At 35.3% G+C, this 22,783-nt stretch overlaps 1 protein-coding gene across 1 annotated transcript in view; it reads right to left on the bottom strand.

The window, feature by feature from the left end:
• CNTNAP2 (contactin associated protein 2) overlaps positions 1-22,783 on the bottom strand; it is a 1,031,909-nt gene that overhangs the window by 440,008 nt on the left and 569,118 nt on the right. The window contains exon 9 of the mRNA XM_010398652.4: positions 11,201-11,350. Within this exon, the coding sequence (XP_010396954.1) occupies positions 11,201-11,350 (150 nt within the window). The remainder of the gene's footprint in view (positions 1-11,200; positions 11,351-22,783) is intronic.

Here is a 22,783-nt window from a genome sequence, read left to right as displayed (position 1 = left end):
TAAATGGTGCTTCACTGTAACACAACGTATTAAAGAGTAGCAGGGAGCATTAAATGAAGAACAAAAGCTTTGACTGAAGCAGGAAACTAAAATACCATCATAAAGTTCATGCAGATTAAAGCATTCACCCCAGGTGGGTCTGACAGTGGGATGCAGGAAAACTGAATGGGATATACTCAAGCAATTTTTTTTTAAATTGCATGTATGTTTGGGTTTTTTTCCAATATATATTTTTAGTGTAAACCCTAAACATATGAGTGTAATTCCTAATTAATTTTATTTTTGAATGATCTGTGCACTTTGTAGAATTCCTCTTTTACTTTCATTGTAAGCAAAGTATTTTTGAAACAGTCTTAGGCTTATGATGAAAGCAAAACTGTTTATTCCACTAAGCAAGAACATCTTACATACAGTTTGTAAGCTTCTGAGATGTTGAAAGTCAATGAAACTGCAGATCAATAGTATTCAAAATGTGTGTCACAATCATTGTGATCTGTAGAGCAGTAAACTCTAAGGCTGTTTTTGAAACTGCTAATAATCAGATTCTTCCTGCCCTTGCACCTCCTGAAAGTAGCAAGGCAGAAAATGGAGTGAATTTTGTAAATGAGACTAGTTTCAGAGCAGTTTCATGAAAAATTATGGGCAAGGAAGAATGTTCTGTATGTCACACTCCAAAGAATAAAAAAGATATTGCATGAAACAAATCTCCTTAAGGATGCTCTCTGAATGTTGGTATCGCCCTCTTCAAAGGATTATTTTTTTTTCAGCTCAGTAAAGTCTGAGTTAGTCCTGAAATTCCATCGGAGTCCTTACACATTTGTTCTTGACTGTGAAAACAAATCTAAAGGGTGAAATGCAAAGACTTGGATAGCTGCCTTGCTGTAATGACGTGCTGAGAATACATTCATTAGTCAGAGCCTGTCTCAAATACATTCAAGTAAAGAATAAAATGGAATCTACAGTGACTGCTAATACATTTGCCATAGCAGTATTATAATGAATACTTTTGAAAGATATTAGAATCATGGCAAACTTCTTTGACCCAATTAAAGAAAGTTTTACTGAAAAATTTCCATGAAGATTCTTGGTTGCAGTACTTTTCTGCTTTCTCGATCAAATGTGACTTTTGAAAATCTGTCTTTATTAATTTTAAATTACAAGGTCATTCAGATGCCACAATATTAATTAAACAACGTATGTATGCAAATGAAATCAATTTTTTGAGTGTCAGTTACAGTGCCTGAATATAACTCTGAAAGTCATCAGTGAAAAGCTAAAAAGACCTTACATGTGGCATAATTTAGTAAGTACTTGCCTACTACAGGTCCGAGCATGGAACAGAGACAACTACAAAACTCTTCAAATTTCACATGCTTTTATGACTTCCAGGAATTTTTTTCTACAGGTGGATTGTACCAACAATGGATTTTGGATCTTTGTTTGAACTTCAAAATATTGAAGCACTAAATAAAATTAGTTCTGTTGAACACATTTTTGATGACTGCACATGTATGCACATGTAGTTGTGCCATTTTGTAGAACCACCCCGGTGGCTGATGGCACATTTCAAAAACAATTTTTGACGAAACAAGAATTCCACTTACCAAATGATAGGTGGATATGATATTTTTATAGTTCTGGGCTCTAACATGAGATATGACCATAGTCTTTTTGCTAATATTTGTAGGATTCTTGAAAAGATCACTCACTGCATTTATAAAGACTTGTCCTATTTGACTTTTGTTGAGATCATAAATATAAAAAAATCTCTTTAAAAATGAAATAGGAATATATAACTGACAAAAAGAGCCCCACTATTCTCAGAAAGATTTAAGCTTCATTTATTATTCCAGTTGTATAATTCCTCAGTGACCTTTCTTCAACATGCATCAAGATATGCAGTATTCCATCTTTGTGGTATCTAGAGATTTTTCATCAAGTATCTACAGAATAACTGAGTCACTACCAGCATGAGCACTGTTTACTGACTCCATCGTTTTAAGACATTCAGATAGTAAAAGGCTCTTCCTTTCCAGTTGTGTTTTCCCCTCTACTTCAGCCAAGTTCTTATGTGAACTGTGAATGTGCAATCAAAAAAAAAGCAACATGTAAAAGCTCTTATCACGTCAACAGGGAATAAGATTTGGAAAGACAATAAGTACAAATAAGAGAGTATAAAAAATGCAAGAGGGTCAGACTCTAGGCAACTTGTTCCTGTGAATGAAAATGATGGGAATATGGGATCTAAACATCTTGTTATGATGTCAGTGAAACCACAAAAGGCCTAATTAATTAAAAAAAAAAAATATCATTTACTCTGAAGCTCCACAGAAACGTCCAAACTTACAGAATTGAATATAAAAATTGGTTTTCAAAAAGCTGACTAAAAATTGCCAAGCAAGTACAGAAAGTGTTTTGGGAAGACTGGTCAGTAAGAAAAATAAAAATAAGGTGTAAGAAGCAGATGAAGCATTTTCAAACACCACTAAAGCTTGCTTATTTTTGAGGAATCATCTACTTGGAAAAAGATTCACAAGGAAATATCATTACTGCCCTCCAGAGAGAATTTTTGCTGTTATAGATTAAAGCAAAATATTTCCTACACAAATACAACAACCTCATGCACACTGCTATTCTACACCACTATTTCACTTTTTTATTGATAAATAGAAGTTTGCTTACCAAAGGATTTTCAGTCATTGTATATTACCAGTCACAGCATCTAATCTCACTTGGATTTGTTGGACAAGATCAAATGATAAGCATGCAGGTCTCACTCCAGAGGCAGAAAGTCTGTAAAATGACTTCTCAGGATCAGCTGAGTTATGCATACATTTGGGATGATGGGCAATGAACTCAAAGAGACTAAGAGTATCCTTTATTTCCATGGCAACAGATCCAGTTTCTCTTTTCTCCAGTTTGTAATGTAACCTTGACAGTGACCATCATCCCTCAACAGTCTTGTATTTCCTTTCTTCATTCATAAACACAGGATTTTTTTAACACCTGCATGGTTAGTATTTATGCTAATTCTCCTATCTTGGAGAAATTGCTCTGTCTTAAGGAAAGAAAACCACCACCACCACCACCACACCTGCACACACACACAAAAAGTAAAATGTCAAAGGATTGTGGCCATTCAGTGAATAAACTGAATGGCAGTGTCTTTGACAGGACTTAATAACCCAAAATGGTCTAGCAATTTGCTGGTTAACTACCAATTACCTCCTAAAGATATCATCAATATTAAACATTCAGTACTGCATTATCAAACCTTCTCCACCCAAATTAAACTCAAAGCAAACATAATTTGACTCTCACAAGGTAATTTAATGCAAACTGGGCAGTAAACCAGTTGCCATCATCAATCCACACTGGAGATTTGTGCATCTCCAACTTGTTAATTCCTGCTGCAAAGTACTATACAGGTAAGTTCAGTACTTAGCTGGTAAGTGGAAAACAAGGCTTTAAACCTTCTCTTTCCGCTTCACGGTTCCATTTTGCCAATTTATGCAGATAAATCAGCTCTACACCACTGACTGTGAGATTTGATAAAGTTCTTTCTTTGGAAGACATAAGCCTTTAAAATCTGCTTCATGATTTACAAAAACATCACTAATAAGTGTTCTTATTAGAGCTGTAGATTGCCACTTTTATATGATGAGATTTGTTGTTTTCAGTAGAAGGTGATAACAACCTGGGACTGCAGGCATGCAAGGATTAATTGGCAGCCCTAGACACAAAGGGCTACCTGCAGTTTGCTTAAATAGTAGAAGCAGCAGACTGTAATTATAATTGGAGCTCAAATCAGGTTTCATACATGTGACAGAATTTACAATCAACACTGAGAATCATTCTCCACTCAGGCCATATGAGTCAGACAGGCCTTTTTCTAAATAATATATTTTTGTTCTGTGCCCCACTTTCAAAAACACTACATTTAGTGATATCTGGTTTTCTTGCTCCTGCTATGCATTTATGAATTATTAAATCAGATTTCAAAAGTTATTCATGTTCATAATTATCTAGATAAGTAGATTTCTCTGAAAAGTGAATCAGTTGTCTGACTATCATCAGAATCAATGGCATTTAGGCAATTTTTTGCCTAAGGTAGTTTACAATATTAACAGGTGCTCATTTACATACTTAAAACATTGGAATGTGACTGAAAATTTGTCTTATATTTAGAGGTGTGGGAGAAAAAAGAGAGGAAACCACCAGGATGATCAGAGGGATTGAGCACCTCTCCTATGAGGAAAGGATGAGAGAAATGGATTTTTCAGTCTGGAAATAGAAGGCTTACAGGTTACCTAATTGTGGCTTTCCAGTAACTTAAAGGAGCCTACAAGGAGTATGGAGAGGGATCCTTTACAAAGACAAGGGGGAATGGGTTTAAACTGAAAGAGGGTAAGTTTAGATCAGATATTAGGAAGAATTTCTTTACTGTGAGGGTGGTGAGACACTGGAACTGGTTGCCCAGAGATGTGTGCCCTGTCCTTGGATGTGTTTAAGGCCAGGTTGGATGGAGCTCTGAGCAGCATGGTCGAGTGGAACATGTCACTGTCCAGGACAGAGAGGTTGGAACTACATTGATCTTCCCTTCCAATCCAAGCCATTCTATAATTCTATGATTCTATGATTTTAAAGAGGAAAATCACAGATTTTCCCATGGAAAATCCGATGAGGAGCATCAGTAAGTCACTCCCCAAAGAAAAGAAAGCCCCTGAAAACAGTATGGCTTGTTGACGGCACCAGGAATTTACCTTTTCTTATTTCTATTGATTCTTTCCTGTACAGATGTGTTGAATTGTGGCTGTGGACAATAAGCACATGCATACACCCAGAAGCACAGCCAGGACACCCTTGAGAAATAGGTTAAGCTGGTAGAAGTGCTATTCCACTATTAGCATTCTCCACTATTTAGAAGCAAGATTATTTTCATACACCAGAAAAGCATATGTGTTTATTTTTCACATCACAATTCAACACACACACACAGACATATTTGTGATTCCTAATGCCATCAATAGGCCACATTATTTTTAGTGTTCTAAAACCATAGAGCTCTAATCAATACTGTCTCGTGATTAGAACTGGTTAACGTTCTTACCAACTTTCACTGCTTCTTGAAATGCCTGCCCTTCCCCTCCTATGGGTATTTTTTCACTTCCTGGTACCAAAAACCTTGTAGCTTGACCTACTAAAGGTAATAAAGGAGGGCCATATAGAATACAGGTATAATTTTCACTTTTGAGTGTGTCTGCAATAGCTTTCTTCTGGGTCTTCAACAGAAATTTCCTTCTCCAAAAGTGATTCCTTTAGAAGAAGGGTGGATAATTTTTACAGGCCATTTTCCTTTCTGTTTGGAGTCAAGATCTATACTATGTAGGGGATTTCCTCTATTTTTATTTAAATTTTCTAGAATATTCAGAGACTGGTACAATTTGCTTCAGACTAAGACTCAGGTAACAGTATGACTACTATACTTAGTGAAAAAGGAAATAAAAAATATACTCAGAGTGAGAGACAATAGAGTTCCATAAAGTCAATTTACTCCTTCCCCGGTCCATGCAGGTTTACTTTCTACGGTACATATTCTTCCTCATTCTTTGTTCTTTCTTGGTTTTAAATGTCAATAAAAGTAAAGAAAATGTATTGAAAAATTTGATGTTCTCTTTTCTGCCTCATGCAAACATTGGCTTTAGTGCTTGCAAGAAAATAAACAAAAGAGATTACGTTTCTATGCTCTATTTTTTGAGAAACTTCTAGATATATATTCTGTGGCTAAGATCTTCAGCTTAACAAGAGATTTATGTTGTAACAAGGGGAGCACTTTTCAAGACTTCATCCATTTATTTTTCAGTGGATAGACATTTCTCATATTTAATAGGCCTTTGCTCAAAAGCTGAAGTTATTCCAGCAAGACTCATGCCCCCATACATGCATTCCTAAACTGCCATTACCATGCATTTCATCTTTTATTTGCTTGCACATTGGACCAACTTTCTGCCTGAACCTGTTCTCCTTCAGGACATCAATCTATCTCCAGTATTTCTGCTTGTACTGTTGTATAAAATGTGTTGGTGGGTTGGCATATTGCCATATCATAACATCACTGCCATTACTGAAAATCACAGAAAGTCACCATTATTTTTCTTGGTCTCATTTGTCTAACCTTCAAATTATTTGAATTAAATAAACAAAACTTTAAACATGATGAAAAAAGCATAAATCTCAAAGAGTTAATGGGCAATGATGATCAACTCCCTTCAGTTCTGTCAGTTGTACAAAGGGAATGTGAACTCAGTCATGTTTCCTCGTTCATAGTACAAGAGAGTTGATGAAATAATACAGAATTTCAATCATGTACTAAATACTAGAGAGAGGTTTATAATTGCCTGGCATCTAATTTTTTTTTTTTTTACTTGCTACAAGTACTTCCTTTCTTTGCTCATGTTTATAAATTTTGCATATCTGCATTCTTTGCTTGTGTATTGACTTATAAACATTCCAGATTTAAAAATCCAAGGTATGAGGGCTGTTAAAATATAAGATCCATTCCAATTCTTTTATTTCCATTTCATGTGTTTACCATTATTTTGTAGGTCTGACTTAGAAGAATACCTGAAGATGAATGTTGAAGACACACAAAAATCACAATATACTCTGAGTTACTTGGAATTTCCTCTGTGTTCTCATTGTGGATTTGTATTGGAGTTTACAATAGAGTTATGATCATGAGAAGAAAGATTTCAAAATACACTAAACACTCTTACAACAAGAAATGCAAATTAGAGCATCCTATCTTGTGGTCATACATGCAAAAGAAAACCCAAAACCCCACAAAAAACAAATGGACAGCAAAACTGAAGCCCTGACATACTAAAAATTGTCAGTAAAGACTAGCAAAAATACAAATCCAACCAAACCTCATTGTTACTTATTTATATGCAAGAAGTTTCAGACTTACAAGAATGATATCAGCAGGGACTTTAGTCTTTTATTTTTTAGGTAACAGATAACATGAATTGCCATTAGTTGGGTCTCATTTATTGGTTTTGCTGAACAAATTTGAATTTGAGCTACAGAAACATTCTCCCCCACTCCTGGAAAAGAAAAAAGGTGACCCCCTTCTATCTGACAATACTTGCAATTATGATACTTCAGATGCTTTTAAATGGCAGTGACACTACCTAGGAAGTCTGACCGTGACTATAACAGCTGTTAATGAAAAAAATCCACACAATTATAACAATGGGTAACTTGATGAAAAATGTAGACACACCACGCAAAGACGTTTAAGAAAGGAAGGTTCACAGAATAGTCCAGAAAATGTGAAACATAGGAAGGTAATTTTTCTCCTTGAATTCCCTCCTCCTTCCACCACCTCTAATTTAATGGAATTTTAGACCAAAACAACTTTTCCAAACAAATGAGTTCTACTCCAGGAAGAAGACTTCATATGTTTTGTACAGAAAGGGAGGACTTTCTATACACCTCAGACAGGTGTCCCACAGGAAACTTACTGCATATTCCCTTCATCTTTGCTTGTCAGAAAAAGCAGCACAGAGTGGACTGACAGATGCTTGCTGCGTACATTTGACTTCAATGAAAATTTAGCACTCATACTAAAAACTCTCCCATCCTTGAGCCAGTGAAAAGGAGAGGGAAAGTAGACAGAATTAAAAAGAAGTGTCATAGAAACAAGTCAAAATTATGTCTCTAATAAAATATTTCCTATGGACATCAGGCAGCTATTAGGTGGCTTGGTGAAAGCTTAGGATGCTTCTCAAAAGCCCTTTATCGCCAACAGTGCAAATGAGGTTAATGGACTCATTTTCACTCTGTGATTCACTTCTTCTGTTCTGTTTCTTTGTTTTATGCAGATAATTGGAAACAACAAAGGAATATCATTCTCTAGAGCTTAGTAGGGAAGTTCACTTCTTTCCAAAAACACAAATTCAAGAGAAGAAAAAGAAGGAAAACAAAACCAGTGGGCAGAAAATAAGAGTTATACAGAAGGGTGATAGGCAATTAGCACCCACCCTCCCACATACACCAGCACACATTCACACAATCTACAGAAATGCCTGATCTTAACACAGCTTCACCTAAGTCTTTAGGCTTGAATAAAACATCACTGCTGTCTGTCCCTTGGGAGGATCTCAGAAGTGCTGGGAGATGGCACTAGAGAGGTAAAAGGTAAAGGGAAAAAAAGACTTTAACAGTACTGAACATAATATTCTCTAACAGAGAAATAAAGAATACTCTTATGGTTTAATTAAAGTTTTTCAGAACTAGAAAAGCTAGTTCTATGAGCAGAAGTCACAAAGTATTCTGATTTCCACATCTCCTTTATTCAAATGTTGCTGCAAGTGTTACAAAAATCTGGCTCTGCTGGTCAATGACAAGCATTTTTGATAAAATATTGTACTGAAGTACGGAAATGAAACTTCTAAATCTTTTCTTCACCAGAGACAGTAACATTGCCTATAAAATACATTCGCTGTATTGATACCGGGAGACAGAAACATAAAGAGGCTCACTTATTTTGGGATCAGAGAAAGGGAAAGTTTGGAGAACAAAACACTTGCATACATATAGTAGCTCCTTGAAAGATGAAGTAGGCTATCAAAGAGCGTTCAGAGCATGCTAGAAATGCTATGCAACCTCTCCAAGCACAAATTCAATGGACTGAGCTTTCTCAGTATTTTGAAAGGTCAACAAAAATAGCAGTGGGATTGGATGAATATCTTTATACACTGCTATTTTTAAATCTCATCATTTAACTTCTGCATCTGTTATATATCTTTATATTTCAGAATACAAATGTTTAACAGTGTATCTGTAACTACTGTATTCAGTTCTTTAGCAAAGAAATCTACTAGATTCATTTTCACAATGAAAATATATCATCACCAAAGAATTGATAATTCTTTCTGCTAGCCATCTAGCATTTTGCAGAAACCAAACATACAATTCAAGAAGAAGTTATCACTCCCTAACCAACTATAGGTATTTGCAGAAAATAAGTGTTTGATGCTTTCTTATCAGAACTTATTTCTAAGGAAACTAATGAAAACATCTTTGATGGTCCAAATGTTTGAGGTTCCCCAATATTCTCTTCTCTACATCCTCTTCTTGCAAATGTTATTTATTAAAAGCCATGACTTGGTGTGCTTCTAAAGACAAGTAAGGAAAATAATGTACATTTGGAGGGAATAGAACAAAGACACCTTTGCCTTATAAGACGCAGACCATGAATATAAAGATTAGGTTTCTAACATAGATCCAAAAGACCGGCTTTAAGTTGCAGTTTTTAATATATTATTTATCTATATTTATCTATTTTTATCTATATTTATCTATATCTATGTCTATATCACCTATATATAATACATTTATATAGCAATTTTCATGTGGGACTTATAAATGGGTACTGTAAATTAAACTTCCTCAGATTCACAGCTTCAGACAGTTAATGTAAGTATAGTGTTGCAAATGCAGATTTTGAAATAAACTTGGGGCATGAAGGTTAGGACACCACCGTTCTTTTGACATACCTTTAGAAGACCTTTCAGAGGATGAGAGATACTAAGGAAAAACAAACACCCCAGAGTTTGTGTAACAGGACCATGTGTTTGCATGAACAGATGTGGGAATGAGACTTCAGGGAATTCATGATTGACTTCCATATCCCACTAGAGCATTATCTGCATGCACACTTGTTTTTTATGGAAGAATGGTGAAATTATAAAGTACAGGTCAGCAATCACAAATCAAGCAGATTTCATAGTCCAACTGAAATGACAACAAATCAACCTGACTTTTGACCGAGGAAGGATATAAAAACTACCTGGAGAAACCAGACAATCTATCCCTCACAGACAAAGAAACAGATGTAAAAGACATTTCAGAAGAAATCAATCAATAAATCTCTCTCCAGAGATGTAATAGTGATCTAGGGATTTTACCTATCAAAACTAACATGATGTATTATGTACAGCATTTCTTCTCATTGTCTCCTATGTGTGCTTAATAACTTCATTTCATTAGAATGTCCCAGGCTGTTCTGACAAGTTGAACATATATATGGCTTAGCAACAAAATAATTTTCACGCTTTAGCATGTGGAAATGGTCTGTGCTAGAACTCTTACTGGAGGCAATAGGCTAAAAAACCAGTATTAGCTGAATTACAGGTATTGGAAAATATGCATGTTACAGCACCAGGAAGTTTAATTCTTTTGACAGACGAACTTTATTTGATAATTAATTGAAAATAACCTTGAAATTATTTTTTTTCCTTTCTACTTAGGGTACTTCATGTAACACTAAATTTTCCATCCCTTGAGTAATGTTATGACTATTTATAGTATCACATTTATATTTATTTATTTTTATTAGACATGCACCTTGTAAGTTTGAAAAAAAAATCAATTTTTAACACTGATAAATTCTTCTTTTAAAATGTATGTTCTTTGTCTGAAAAATTAATGTTCAACCTCAAATGTGTGGGACACTTCAAAAGTGCAACCTGCAATTTTTTTGGAAAAAAAATTTTTTGACACACAAACACACTTTTTAATATAGAAATTTAAATGTCAATTTAAAAAATCCAAGAGTTTTGATGACCTTTTTTGATTTTCATAAATGCTAACATAGAAGAGCAAGCACAATAAATATTGAAGGCACAATTTTTAAGAGCTCTTTTTAGTATATGGACTGTCGAAAGACAAAAAATACTGAACTAAGGCTTCAACCTATGAGAGCTTCTTAATTATCCACAATTATGACAGTATTTAAAAAACAGCAAAATGTTAAGATCTGTCCTGAACAATAATATTTGTTTTTTCTTCTTCAGGATTTCAAACTTGAAAAGTTAAGTTAATTACTCTACTTGGTGCCTTTTATTTAAACTATTAAGATACCCCTTTCTCTGAAATGTTTAGAGATCAGAGAAATTATTCCAAGTTAGATTGTACAGAACTTCTCAGGGTTTCCTTTGTAAGAATGAGGTGTAAAAATGTTCTGAGAAGTGAAATTAAGTTTAGTATTGTACTCTTTGATGAGTAGCACCTAGGTATTCAACTCATAATAAGATCCACATGAATGAATTACATCCTGAACTCCATTTCACCTGTTATAGACTAAAAGACAACAGCACTTTAAGCGTGTATTTGTTTTGATATTTTTTTTTACCTCCAAAGAAATATTTTTCTCCAGTCTTGACTTGCAGAGGGCTGTTTGTTCGAACAGCTGAAGCTTCATCGCCATCAATGGTGAGGACAGCAAAATTTTCCTTAGCTAGGAATCGAACTTCATGCCACTGTCCATCATTGAGACCAGAGCCTATGAAGAGCAAAAAAACATTGCAACATTTTACTTACTCCAATATTTATTATCTCTAAGGGTTTCGTGTGTTTCTCTCCCAGGCTCATTATATAAGGTTTCATAAAGGCTACTGCAGAAATGAAATCATTTTAGTGTGATAACAAGGTATTGTTATTAAAGTAACTATAACAAAGAAATCCACATTATATCATAAATACAAGTCTTGGGACTACTGAAGTGTCCATGCTTGCAGGCATAATAGTATCTAACTACAGATGTTATCACTCACCTTTCCTATCAAAAGGCCATATTCTGCATTTTACTAATAAAGGATATGTTTAAATCATTTCTATGATCAAGATCAGAAGGAGAAGATGTTGGTTCATCCATTTAACTATAGTGAGTAACAGTGCCAAAGGGCACATTATGCTCATATTAAGCTTGAACAAGTTAAATGTTACCAAGAAAAGGGAAAGGAAAAATAAGAGGGGAAAAGGCTCACATAGGTGGAGAACTCACAGCTAATCCTGTCATTGGGATGTGGGGCTACTCACAGAAGAGGAAGACATTATCACAGAGGTACTGCAAAACCAGCAAATGTCTGAAAACCCCACAATCTTAGGGGAGCACCATCCTCCCAATACCGGCAGCAGTGGAGCAGATGGAATTGTTCATTCATTCAGATATTTTAAAACCCCCTGAATTAATATACTTCTAATATAGTCTCCAGCAGCTGGCAGAAAGCCAATTTGCCTGGCACATTAAGAACTGCAAAAGGGTACTAGTTTGTTGTACTCATTTCCGTGAAGACAGTTTATGTTGGGTCAGCAAATAAGTAGCAAATGCTGTAGTAAAAGCAAATTCCAAGTTATGGCACCTCTTACAAGTAACATTTTCTGCACCTAGATGAAGTCACCTTAGCAAAATGTCATTTGCCAAAATAAACCACAATGCAAAGTAATAAGATGTTTCTAAAATTAAGTGGGATGCAAATGTCAGCAGAAGTATAATGCAAGATAACTTATCAAAATATTCAAAAGAATGTTACTTTCTCTGAACAAGGAATAATAGTCATGGCAAACAGATATACCTAAACATCTGATGAATGTTTTTTCCTAGTGTTTTCACATCTTTTTTTAAATATGAGATCAAGTGGTGAAATAACAGAGTGCTCTTCTCAGAATATTCTCAGAAAATTCATTAGTATGAATAAAAGTGGCAGAAGCCTCTTGAAAATGTATCAGTAAGAAATGTTTCTACTAATGCTTATAAGCTTATTCAATCTAGAGTAAGAACAGATGAAAGACTTAATATACCAAATATGAGGGAATTTTTCTTTCTGTTTGTAAGCTCTTTCTCTTTCATTTTCTTTACATTTGAAAAAGAAGAAACTGAAAAACATATCATTATAACCCAGATAAAATTAATTTCCACTGATAATTAACTAAGAAAGAAAAAGACAATTTTTTATAGACTTCCAAACCAGAATTGTTAGAGAATGTGCTACTGCAACTGAAGCTTATCAGAACAAACTTAAAACCCCAATTTTCAAGTCTGAGATGACCTAATATTAAGAAATTTATTTTATATTTTTATGGAGGTATTCAGTATCACCTTGAATGGAATAACAATGACTAAAGACGCCTGGACAAAATTAAGAATTGGCTATTAAAACATGGGGAACAAAAGCAGCGGTATGAGCTGTTCATCATAAAGGGAGGTATGTCTAAAACATTGTCTGGGAAGGGGGATAGTGCAGAAACCAAGACACAACAGGTTATGAGACAAGAAGGTGCACAGCTGAGCACAGCCAAACCTCTCTGCTCCAGGCAGTGAGAGGTGAGGGGAAGCAGGGCAGAAACAGCCCTGCCAGTTCCAAGGGAGAGCGGAAGCAGAGACGGGAGGGGCTCTGCCCACCAGAGCAGAGGAACAACTGAAGCAGCAGGAGCAGAAGTGTCCTGGTCTTAGCCCTGCATCCCCTCTTGTGCTGCTCAGGAAGTGGACGTAGAGGACTTGTGACTGAGGAAATTGAGCTTCAAGAAGAAGGAGGAAGAAAGGTGTTGTTTTAATGATTGCCTTTGTTTCTCATTACCTAGACTTATTTTAATCGGCAATGAATTAAATTAATTTTCCCAAGCCGAGTCTGTTTTGCCTGCAGCTGTAATTGGTACATTATCTCCCTGTTTTTATCTCACTTCATGAACTTCTCAATCTTATTTTCTCCCCTTTCCCTGTTGAGGAGTGGGAGTGAGAGAAGCCACCATGACAACTTGTGGAGCTAAAGACAGATGATTATGCTATGAAATTGGAAATTCACTGTACTTCATATAATAAGGCTAAGTTCACCATCCTCACCTCCTGAAGATACTCCTTTGTAAAAGAATGACCTGAAAGTGCTAATGAGAAAAGTGTTTTAAATTAAATATAGCATGCGATGCAAAATACTTCAATTATTTTAATCTGTATTTTTGTATTTTGTGTTTGTACTGTGCTCTCCCCATGTGCAGTGAAGGGAAACCCCCCCCCAAGCTCACCAGCAGCATGCTGAGAAACTGAACATTACAATGACTCAAGGCAAAAAGCAGGTGGAGGGAAGGTGGATCAGCAGAGCGGGTGGTTCTCCTGAGCAGATCGAAAAATGAGAGCATGAGGAGAGCTGCAGGTTAAGAGCAAAAGTGATTTCACGCATTCTCTCTGTGTGCACAGCATTTAGCAAGATGTACTAAGGGAACACATTGCTGTCTGTAAGCTGCTTGCTAGAGGCATGATTGGAGAAGCATTGTTGTTTTGACTGTATTAAAAATATCTGCCCTTACAAGTTAGCATCATTCCTGTCAGTCCCTGAAAGAGGACATTGTTTCTTCTTTATCAACTCTTCAGTTTATTGATACAAAATAATCATAAATTAAGGCTGTTTTCTTCTTAGCGACAGGTATTAACCATCCTCATGGAGCTTTGCAGTATGACAGTAATATTCCCAACTGTTCTTGCTCAAAGTTGCCATAAAATTCTTGTGCAATTTTAAGTTTGCTTAGAAAACTTACTGGTACATTTTTTCCTGTGGAATTTACTCATGAATGCAAATGAGGATTGCTCATTAATACTCAGCAAGTACTTGCTATTTTCTGTACAGAATTGTGCTCCCCAGTCAAAAAACTAAAAGCACCTTTTATCTCTGCCACTGTTTTTATCTGATTTTTTATTTACATGTATTAGCAGCAGTAGTGTTAACCCTCCTTTATAAATGAGACAATGATTTGTGTCACGAACTTAAATTATTATGGAGATATGTGATATATTCAATATATATATATTATGGGGGATAAATTTGTATAGCTGCATTTCCTACTTCTATAGTAATATTTTATTACAAGCCTCATGTATATTGAGGAATGATTTTTGCTTTCTGAGATCTTTATATAAACCAAGACTCATTAGTAAGAGTAGATCATTATAAAGAGTTATAATAAAAGAATTTTCAGCTGGAAAGTTTAGAACGGCCTACGCATAGTGATTGTTTCTCATTGCAATTTAATTTCCTCATCTGAGCTGATACATATATTTATTTGCATTCCTATTTTTCTTACTCTAACTTTTTTGATATGCAAGTTGAGGAAAAAAAAAAAAGAAATACATATTGCTGCCACCACAAATTCCCTACTGAGTTCTGGAAAAGATGGTTTCATATGCAAATTAAATATGTTAATGAAATGTATTCTCTCTATCTAGGTCTTCTATTTAAATGGCATTATTTTAAAAGTAGGACTCTTGAGTTAGGCACTTTGATTGAACAAGAAGAAACAGATGTTTTGCTTATTACAGACATGGAAGAAGAACTAGATTAATGAATAGCAAAAAAGTACAAGGGTTTAATACATAATGGAAAATTTAGAAAGATAACATCTGGTCGAGCTTTGCCTCGAGGAAAACTATAGTAGCAAAAATCTCAAATTCTTCTACGGATAACCTTGTGTGATAAAATCTTCTTTTAAAAGGAAGTCCTTGCAGTGACTATCAATGAGTGCTAGCTTATACAGTCTGCTGATTTACATTGACAAAATTCTTCTGAAGTTAACAGCATAACAGCTGCCACATCAGAACAGAACCTTGTCTTGATTTTGATATAGGACTGTAACCCAAAATTCAGTTTAAATGTTTAAGAAGAAAACAAGGGAAGAATACTACCATTAGCTCCCGGAAGCACTGGAGCAGTGCAAGGCTATGCAGCTGCGTATGGGTTGTTAGCTCTTAACATACATTAGTAAATATTTTGTATTATAATGTCTTGCATATTCTTACTAGGAGATGAAGCCCTCAATACTCAGCCTGAAGACAGAGGGATAGGTTGGCTTGTTAGTTTTCACTTTAGCCAGCCAGAGCCATGTTTCGCGATGGTGTTGTAATTGCTGTTCCAGGCTAATCACTCACTAATTCAGTACAACTTTGTACTAGTATTTCTCACTATAAGAAAACAAGCCAACAAAGTTTTGTTTGAAACATTCAGCTGTGTTCAAATATACAGCAATATATGTCATGAATATTTAATCAGAAAAAAAAAATATAATTACAAATGCCGTGCTTTTCTGTATTTAGATAATCGTAATTTTAAACCAGAAAAGCAAAATCACAGCTCCTCCTAGAATAATATTTTAGATAGTTTTGCAATAAGCTGTCTAAGTACGTAATCTGTTTTAGGACTTTTGATTCAGAAAAGACATTTTTATTTTAATTTTTATTCATTTTTTGGCCATCTCAATGAACAGTAAGACAAGACAGTGGAAAATGAAGCCCTTGAAGGTATTTTGATGGTGGAAACCCCTGTTCTCCAACAGAAACAAAACAGCTATGGCAAATTTTGTCCTCATGTTCAAGCTCAGAGTTCTTTTTTAAGGTGAGTAGGTGGAAAAATGTCCCAATTTTGCCCATTGGTGATATTTGACTTATACTGATTTTCCCCTGCAAGCTAATACCAGAAGAGAAAAAATGATCATTTAGCTTTATATGCATCTCTAGCCTTGTATGCATAGGAGGTATTTTTAAAAGGGTAGGAAATCTTCTTGTTTCCACAGTTAATACTGTTGCGCAGGAAACAGAAAAGGCAGCAAATACATAAATCTACAATGCTGCAGAGTCTTTAAAACATTCAAACATATCCTTATAAAAGGCTTGCTACTGGGGATTTTAATGTAATGAACCATAAACCTGGCAAATAATGGTCAAATTCATAAAGATTTATTTTTGCTCTGTCTTTTACTGAAAAGTAATAAACCCAGATAAAATAAAGTTTGCTCTTGAATGTCAGAAAAAAATGCAAATTCTGTTTAGACACTTGTACAATCGTGCAACTGCTGAAATGATTTTATCTTTTAACACACAGGCCTTGTCCTCTCCTCTCTCTGCTGTTCTTCACACATTCTTTATTCTCAGTAAAAAAATAAAATTAAATTTGTTTTTCGCCTTAGATATGAAAATATATACACCTGGAAATTAGAATGTCAATATATGTTTTGGTTTGCAGAAAGAATGCTGTTTTTAAAGATCAAACACAACTTTGCCACTGCCCTCTTCCCCTATTCCAGTCAATGTCACATCAGGAAATGTTGGTTTCAAAATGCAGTCTGGTGACCCAGAATTGCGTAAGATACCTACTCAATGGCAATCATCTCCATGAATGCCTCCAGGAATAATCTTTACTAAGAAACAGGCAATGGTCACTCATTGTCTATGAGTGACCATTACTAATAAAAATATTATCTAGCATAACTGTTATGCTAACGTAGCATATTACTTATTATTTAGCATAACTGTTCTGAACTCCTCGAAACTCTTTGCACACCACTGTCTAGCTTTATGTGTGTTTTAGCTGGCAACACTATAATTACCATACAGCATCGTGCCCCATATCCAAACAATCATCATATTTGAGACTTAAAGACACTTCCCTACATCTAACAGTACCTAGAACACAATCAACTTTCTTGACTTAAAACTATGAACATGCTAATGCAAAATATGATCTATTCTTAGGACTCAAGCAATTTCAATAATAATTACCAAATCTGGCAATTTAACTCCACTTTATCCTACAAATACACTTCATAGAAGAAACTCCCAGATTTTTTCCTGGAAAATTTTTATATATTTTTTTTCTTGTAAATGATAAGAAATAAACTATTTTAGAAACAGCATTATACTTATAAAGCTTTAATTTCATTCTATAATTTTTACCATCATCGACTAGATACCCTACTGCACTGAATTATTATTATTATTTTTATAAGATAAGCATCTTATTCTTTTGATAAGTGAGCTGACCAGTACTTTCCATCTTATGAAACTTTAAGATACTTTTTTTGTGGCTATTATTCTGTCATACGTTGTTTAGCTTTTCTTGGGAAGGCCTTTCTGAATTTGAAATCCTTTTGTATCACTACAATTATTTATATTTATTGTATATTTATTATTTAAATGGGTAAATTTGAAAAGAATAGAGGAGGTAAACTTCAGTATTTTGCCTTATCTTTGGACTAATTAAGTTTAGATACCTACAAAACCATGACAGAGATAGTTCTTATTCTTTACACTTTCATGCTGGCTGAACAAGATAAGAAATTAAAATAAGTAGATATTCCAGACAGGGGAGTAAAGTGAATCGGTAACTTTTAATTTAACAATACTGAAGTATTCAGTGAAAAGAAGCATAGACTAATGGTATTTCCCTAGATTTTCTCACTAGTTCCCAACTTAAACACTTTCATTTTGTTGTAAACAGCATACTTAATTGCAAAGAGAACAGAACTCGGTGCAGAGGGTTTTGTTGGTAAGAAAAAAACAAGTACAAAAAGCAGAAAATCTCCATTGACCTAAAAATAAATTGAAATTTTCTGACCAACAGCTAATATCAAAGGTAACTTTGGTTTGATATTTTAAATGCCTGAGACTAGCTTACCAGCCTGGGCTCTGAATCAACTAGAATATTTAAGAAAACATTTTTTAGTAGGAGATTATTCAAGGGTATAAAAGCTGTGCACATCTTAAAGTACTCTGGCAAACTGAAGCCTAAATATGTCTCAGATATCCAAACAGTTCTTTCAATGCAGATCTTGTGGCGGTCATCAATGCATGACTGAGAATTTGAAGCATATGATGGGAGAAGAGGTGATTGAGCTTTATCACTTGTGGTACACTAAAACAGCTTTTATGTTGCTCATTTGGCAATACTTTTAAATCAGCACCTGTATCACTTTTATTATGCTCCTGCTTAGAAGATATAGGAAGCTCTAGGCACAAGATTTTCTGAAAGGAAATTCATGAAGAGCAGCCCTCTTCAGGTCTTAATCCTATTATACAAAAATTCTGTTTGTATTTTTGTCTTCATTGTACATAGGCCTCACGCAACAAATAGGAGAAACATTGCACTTTTTCTTCTACATTAAATATAGCACTTTTTACAAGGATTTGCTTGTACCTCGGCCTCTGTCCCAGAGGCATGTACCACAGAAAAAGTAAACCCACCAGAAAAAATTACTAAATGTTGGCATTATCTAGCAAATACCAAGGACCAATTTATTAGTGTTTCTTCATGATCTATTTTTAATTAAACTCAAACTACATTAACCTGTTTCTTATTTAAAAAACATTTGGTTTTTTAAACCTGGAATACTCCACTGCCAGAACCAAACAGTGCTAAATGTGAAGACAGATTTTCTTTGAATGACTCTCCATGGGGCGGTTGAAACCCTGTTAGTGACACATTGAGGCTGGACTAAACCTTGCTACAGACCAGTTCTGCAGCCAAAAACAAAAGCAGAGAACTTCACAGCAGAAGGCAGTTTTGTGCATTAACCAGGGTCCTATAGAGGTGGAGGTAAAGGTTCACACTATGAACTGCATTTTGGTTTTAATTTGTTGCTGAAGTGTGCATATAAAGCAAATCTTGCAGTTGTCCCCACATAGTGGACTGTGCTTTGTATTAGTCTCCATGCCTGAGAACTGTATTTTCTTCAGATGAAACTAGGTCCAAACTCACAAACTGCAGTCTCATGTGCAAATGACTGCATGGACTTTCAGGTCTCAGCATGAATTGTTCTGTTCTGTTCACTCCTACTGTGCTGCACTGCTTGCTACTGAAGACAGAGCCAGGTCTAAAATGTTGAAAGCATTTGCTGTGGACATTGGGATCTTGATTCGAAAAAAAACCAGCCTGTTCTCTTCTATCAAAAGGAAAAAGTGATAAAACACCACCCTGCCGTACCACTGTGAAAGGGAGAAGCTCAAGAGGCTCCTTGCTCCAAGAAGAAAATATTTGCTCCATAATTTGCATGTATTTGCTGTCACAGATCACTATTTCTGTTGTGTTAAGCAGGTATAAGTTTTTAAAACCAGAAGCTGACAGAGAAAAATAGACAATAAAGTTCTTAGTGAATCAATAGTAAAGTCTTAATATAATGATAATTTCAAATGATCAACTTTATTAACTAAAAGTATTTTTTAATAGAATCATAGAATCACTACGGTTGGAAAAGACCCCCAAGATCAGCAAATTCAGCCTTTGACTGAACACCATCATGGCAACTAAACCCCAGCACTAAATGCCAGTTCCAGTAATTTCTTGTAAACTTCCAGGGATGATGACTCCACCATCTCCCTCAGCAGCCTGTTCCAATGTTTAACCACACTTTCAGTGGAAACATTCTTCCGGATATCCAGCCTGAACCTCCCCTGGCACAGCTTGAGGCTACGTCCTCTTGTCCTGTCTGTACAAGACAACATTGTTGTTACACATTATGTTTTCTTTGTTAACGGCACAGTAACAGGTAAACATAAAATACATTCTGTCTCAAAGGAAGACACAATAAAAATATTTGGATCTTAGGGAGGGGTTTTCTAAGAAAAACATAAAAACATAATTAAAATGCTAGCATTGTAGGACTGCTTTACATTTTACTGAATATTGCCTTTCACAGGCTGCTGTTGGATAATGAAAGTTATATCTCAAAGACAAGATAGGGTGTACTCTGACTGTGTCCATTAACTGTCCTAGGTTTTAAAAGTGTATTTCATGTGTTCATTTAGAAGGAAGTATCTAATGAAAGCAGCCTTTCAGCATAAAAGAAATTCTAAGGAGTAAAGAAACTTGAAAACGTTTCCAGCCCCTCTGCTTCCCTGCCAGTTTGATATGGCAGCATTCTCTCTCACCTGCATTTTTCACTGGGGGTTGTCAAAGAGGAAAATGTTGTTTAAATAACTAAACCTCACACATTTGAAAAGGTATTAGACCATCTATTCTTCAAATATACAATATATGTAAGTGCCTTATTTTGCTAGTCCTTAACACAGCATTAGATGAACCGCAAATTTCAGTGGAGTTTTCCCCAGACTCCTGGAAAAAGAGGAATGACTCTCCCAGCAAGAGAGAAAAGTCAGTTCCTTCAAATACAGCCACATAGCAGCGGATCTTTCAGCACAGCAGTAATATCAGAGCTGAGCACTGTACCAGTGCTGGGTCCTAGAAGTGCTACCTTTGAAGTGCAGAATGAATCCATTGGCTGTAAGAGAGGAGAGCCAGGAATAGGGCAGCCCTGCCAATATGATTGATAGGACACTGGGAGAGCTGACATGGGAGAAACACAGTGATATGTACCTCACATGCACATGCTACCAGTATCTGCTAGTTAGTATCAGAGGGACTAAGAGCTCTGAAACTGTGATGTTATCAATACAACTATAAATTCATATGTCTCAGGAATAACAATAATAAGAAGAATTATTAAAGAGTCACACAAATATATCTTTGTCCTTTAGGTACATGGAGTTTAGATGGGGTTAATGGCACTGGAGGGGAAATTGCAATGGTGATCGAAGTAATAACGCCTCTGCTGAAGTCCTGAACCTCCAGGTATCTGTACCAGCCGAGAATTTAGGCCAGCATACGGAAAACCCCTAAACTTTCATGGAGTTGGATTAGATGAGCTGCAGTATCTTTCACACCTACCAGCCTGTGATAATCAAATCCTTATAATGGAGAGGCAGTCACTTTTCCTGGTTACACTTGCTACTAGATTTCATTACAAAAAAATTGCTCCCAACTCAGTTTATATATACTGTACCCACTCATAATTACTGAATCTGTTCTGACAGTGAGGGAATCAACCTGCGCTAAATTAATAACTCCTGAGCTTCAAGTAAATTATTAGAACAAATTTCTGCCTCGAAATGCAACTCCACTCTAGCATCTGCATTGATCTTTGTGTGAATAGAAGGACCAGCAGTTTGTAGAGTAGGTAAGTTTTAATGGATTTTTTATAGAATTTCTTTTTTCTTCTTTTTCCTTCAGGCATTTTGTTAAGGGGAATAATGATAGATTCTAACAGTTCAACAGTTTCCTTACAGTGAAATACAGTACTAATACACATTTCAGAAGCTTTTTAAGATCTTTGCTGACAATTGTAATAACCACTTTACTATTGCTTTTTACTTCACAAAGGTCTTTATATTTATTTAATTTTGTCTTTTTTCTAGTAGGCAAGAGAAGAAATAAATTTTACCAGAAATTTTGTCATATCTGAAAAGATTAGGAAATTAATAATTTAGTCTGTCATGTGATACTTAGGAATAAGGTGACACTTCATGAATTATCAATAATTAAGGTGTCTTCTCCAATTATTTTTTTTTCTGTCCACTCGCCTTTTAATAATTTAATTAGTTTTTAAATAAAAAGTGAGGCCACAATGGAAAATAGAGGTTAAAAATCTAGTAGACATTTTTTTTTTCATTTCAGCAGTTTTATTAAAAATTCCTAATGCAAATATAGGTTTTTTGGGGGTCAGAGAATTTCATCTCTCTCCTTATGGTAAAATTTCTTTTCAATAGGAACTTGAACTCCACTGCTATAATGATTTTTCATTGCAGGTTTTCTGTTGCATTTTATGCATTAGGTGGTCTGTCATATGCATAATTAGTAATTATAGGACCCACAGGCAATAAATCATGAAAACATATTATCTTTCCATCATACTTTTCTTGGGTTAGCAACAATCTGATGCACAGTAGAGGCTGTCACTAGCATTTTATGAAGATAGATGATTGAACTATGCGACTCATAAGCTGAATTGTGATAAATCATTCAGTTCGCTCTTGCTAGCAGCCCTGTGACACTGTCAGTTAAACCTGGCTGAGCACACCCTTTTGGCTGTGACAGGAATACATGCAGCTGCTGACACCTGCACCCATGCTGGTGGCCTGGATGCTGGTGAAGGACTGCTGAGGCCGAGCCATCTTAGAAAGTCTATTCTCACTCAGAGGATCCATAATTTCATTGAGCTCTTTGAGATCTGCTGATAAACCCCTTCTCTCCCCAAAAACAAAATGAACATTTTTTTTTTAATTTGAGTGTTTTTATAGAAAATACACATTACAGAAAAGTTACTAGAAGTATTTGCTCTGCTGTCA

This window comes from Corvus cornix, chromosome 2, assembly GCF_000738735.6.
Source record: "Corvus cornix cornix isolate S_Up_H32 chromosome 2, ASM73873v5, whole genome shotgun sequence".
Lineage (NCBI taxonomy): Eukaryota > Metazoa > Chordata > Aves > Passeriformes > Corvidae > Corvus > Corvus cornix.
Note: the sequence above shows the minus strand (reverse complement) of the source record. Positions and strands in the feature narration are given on the sequence as shown.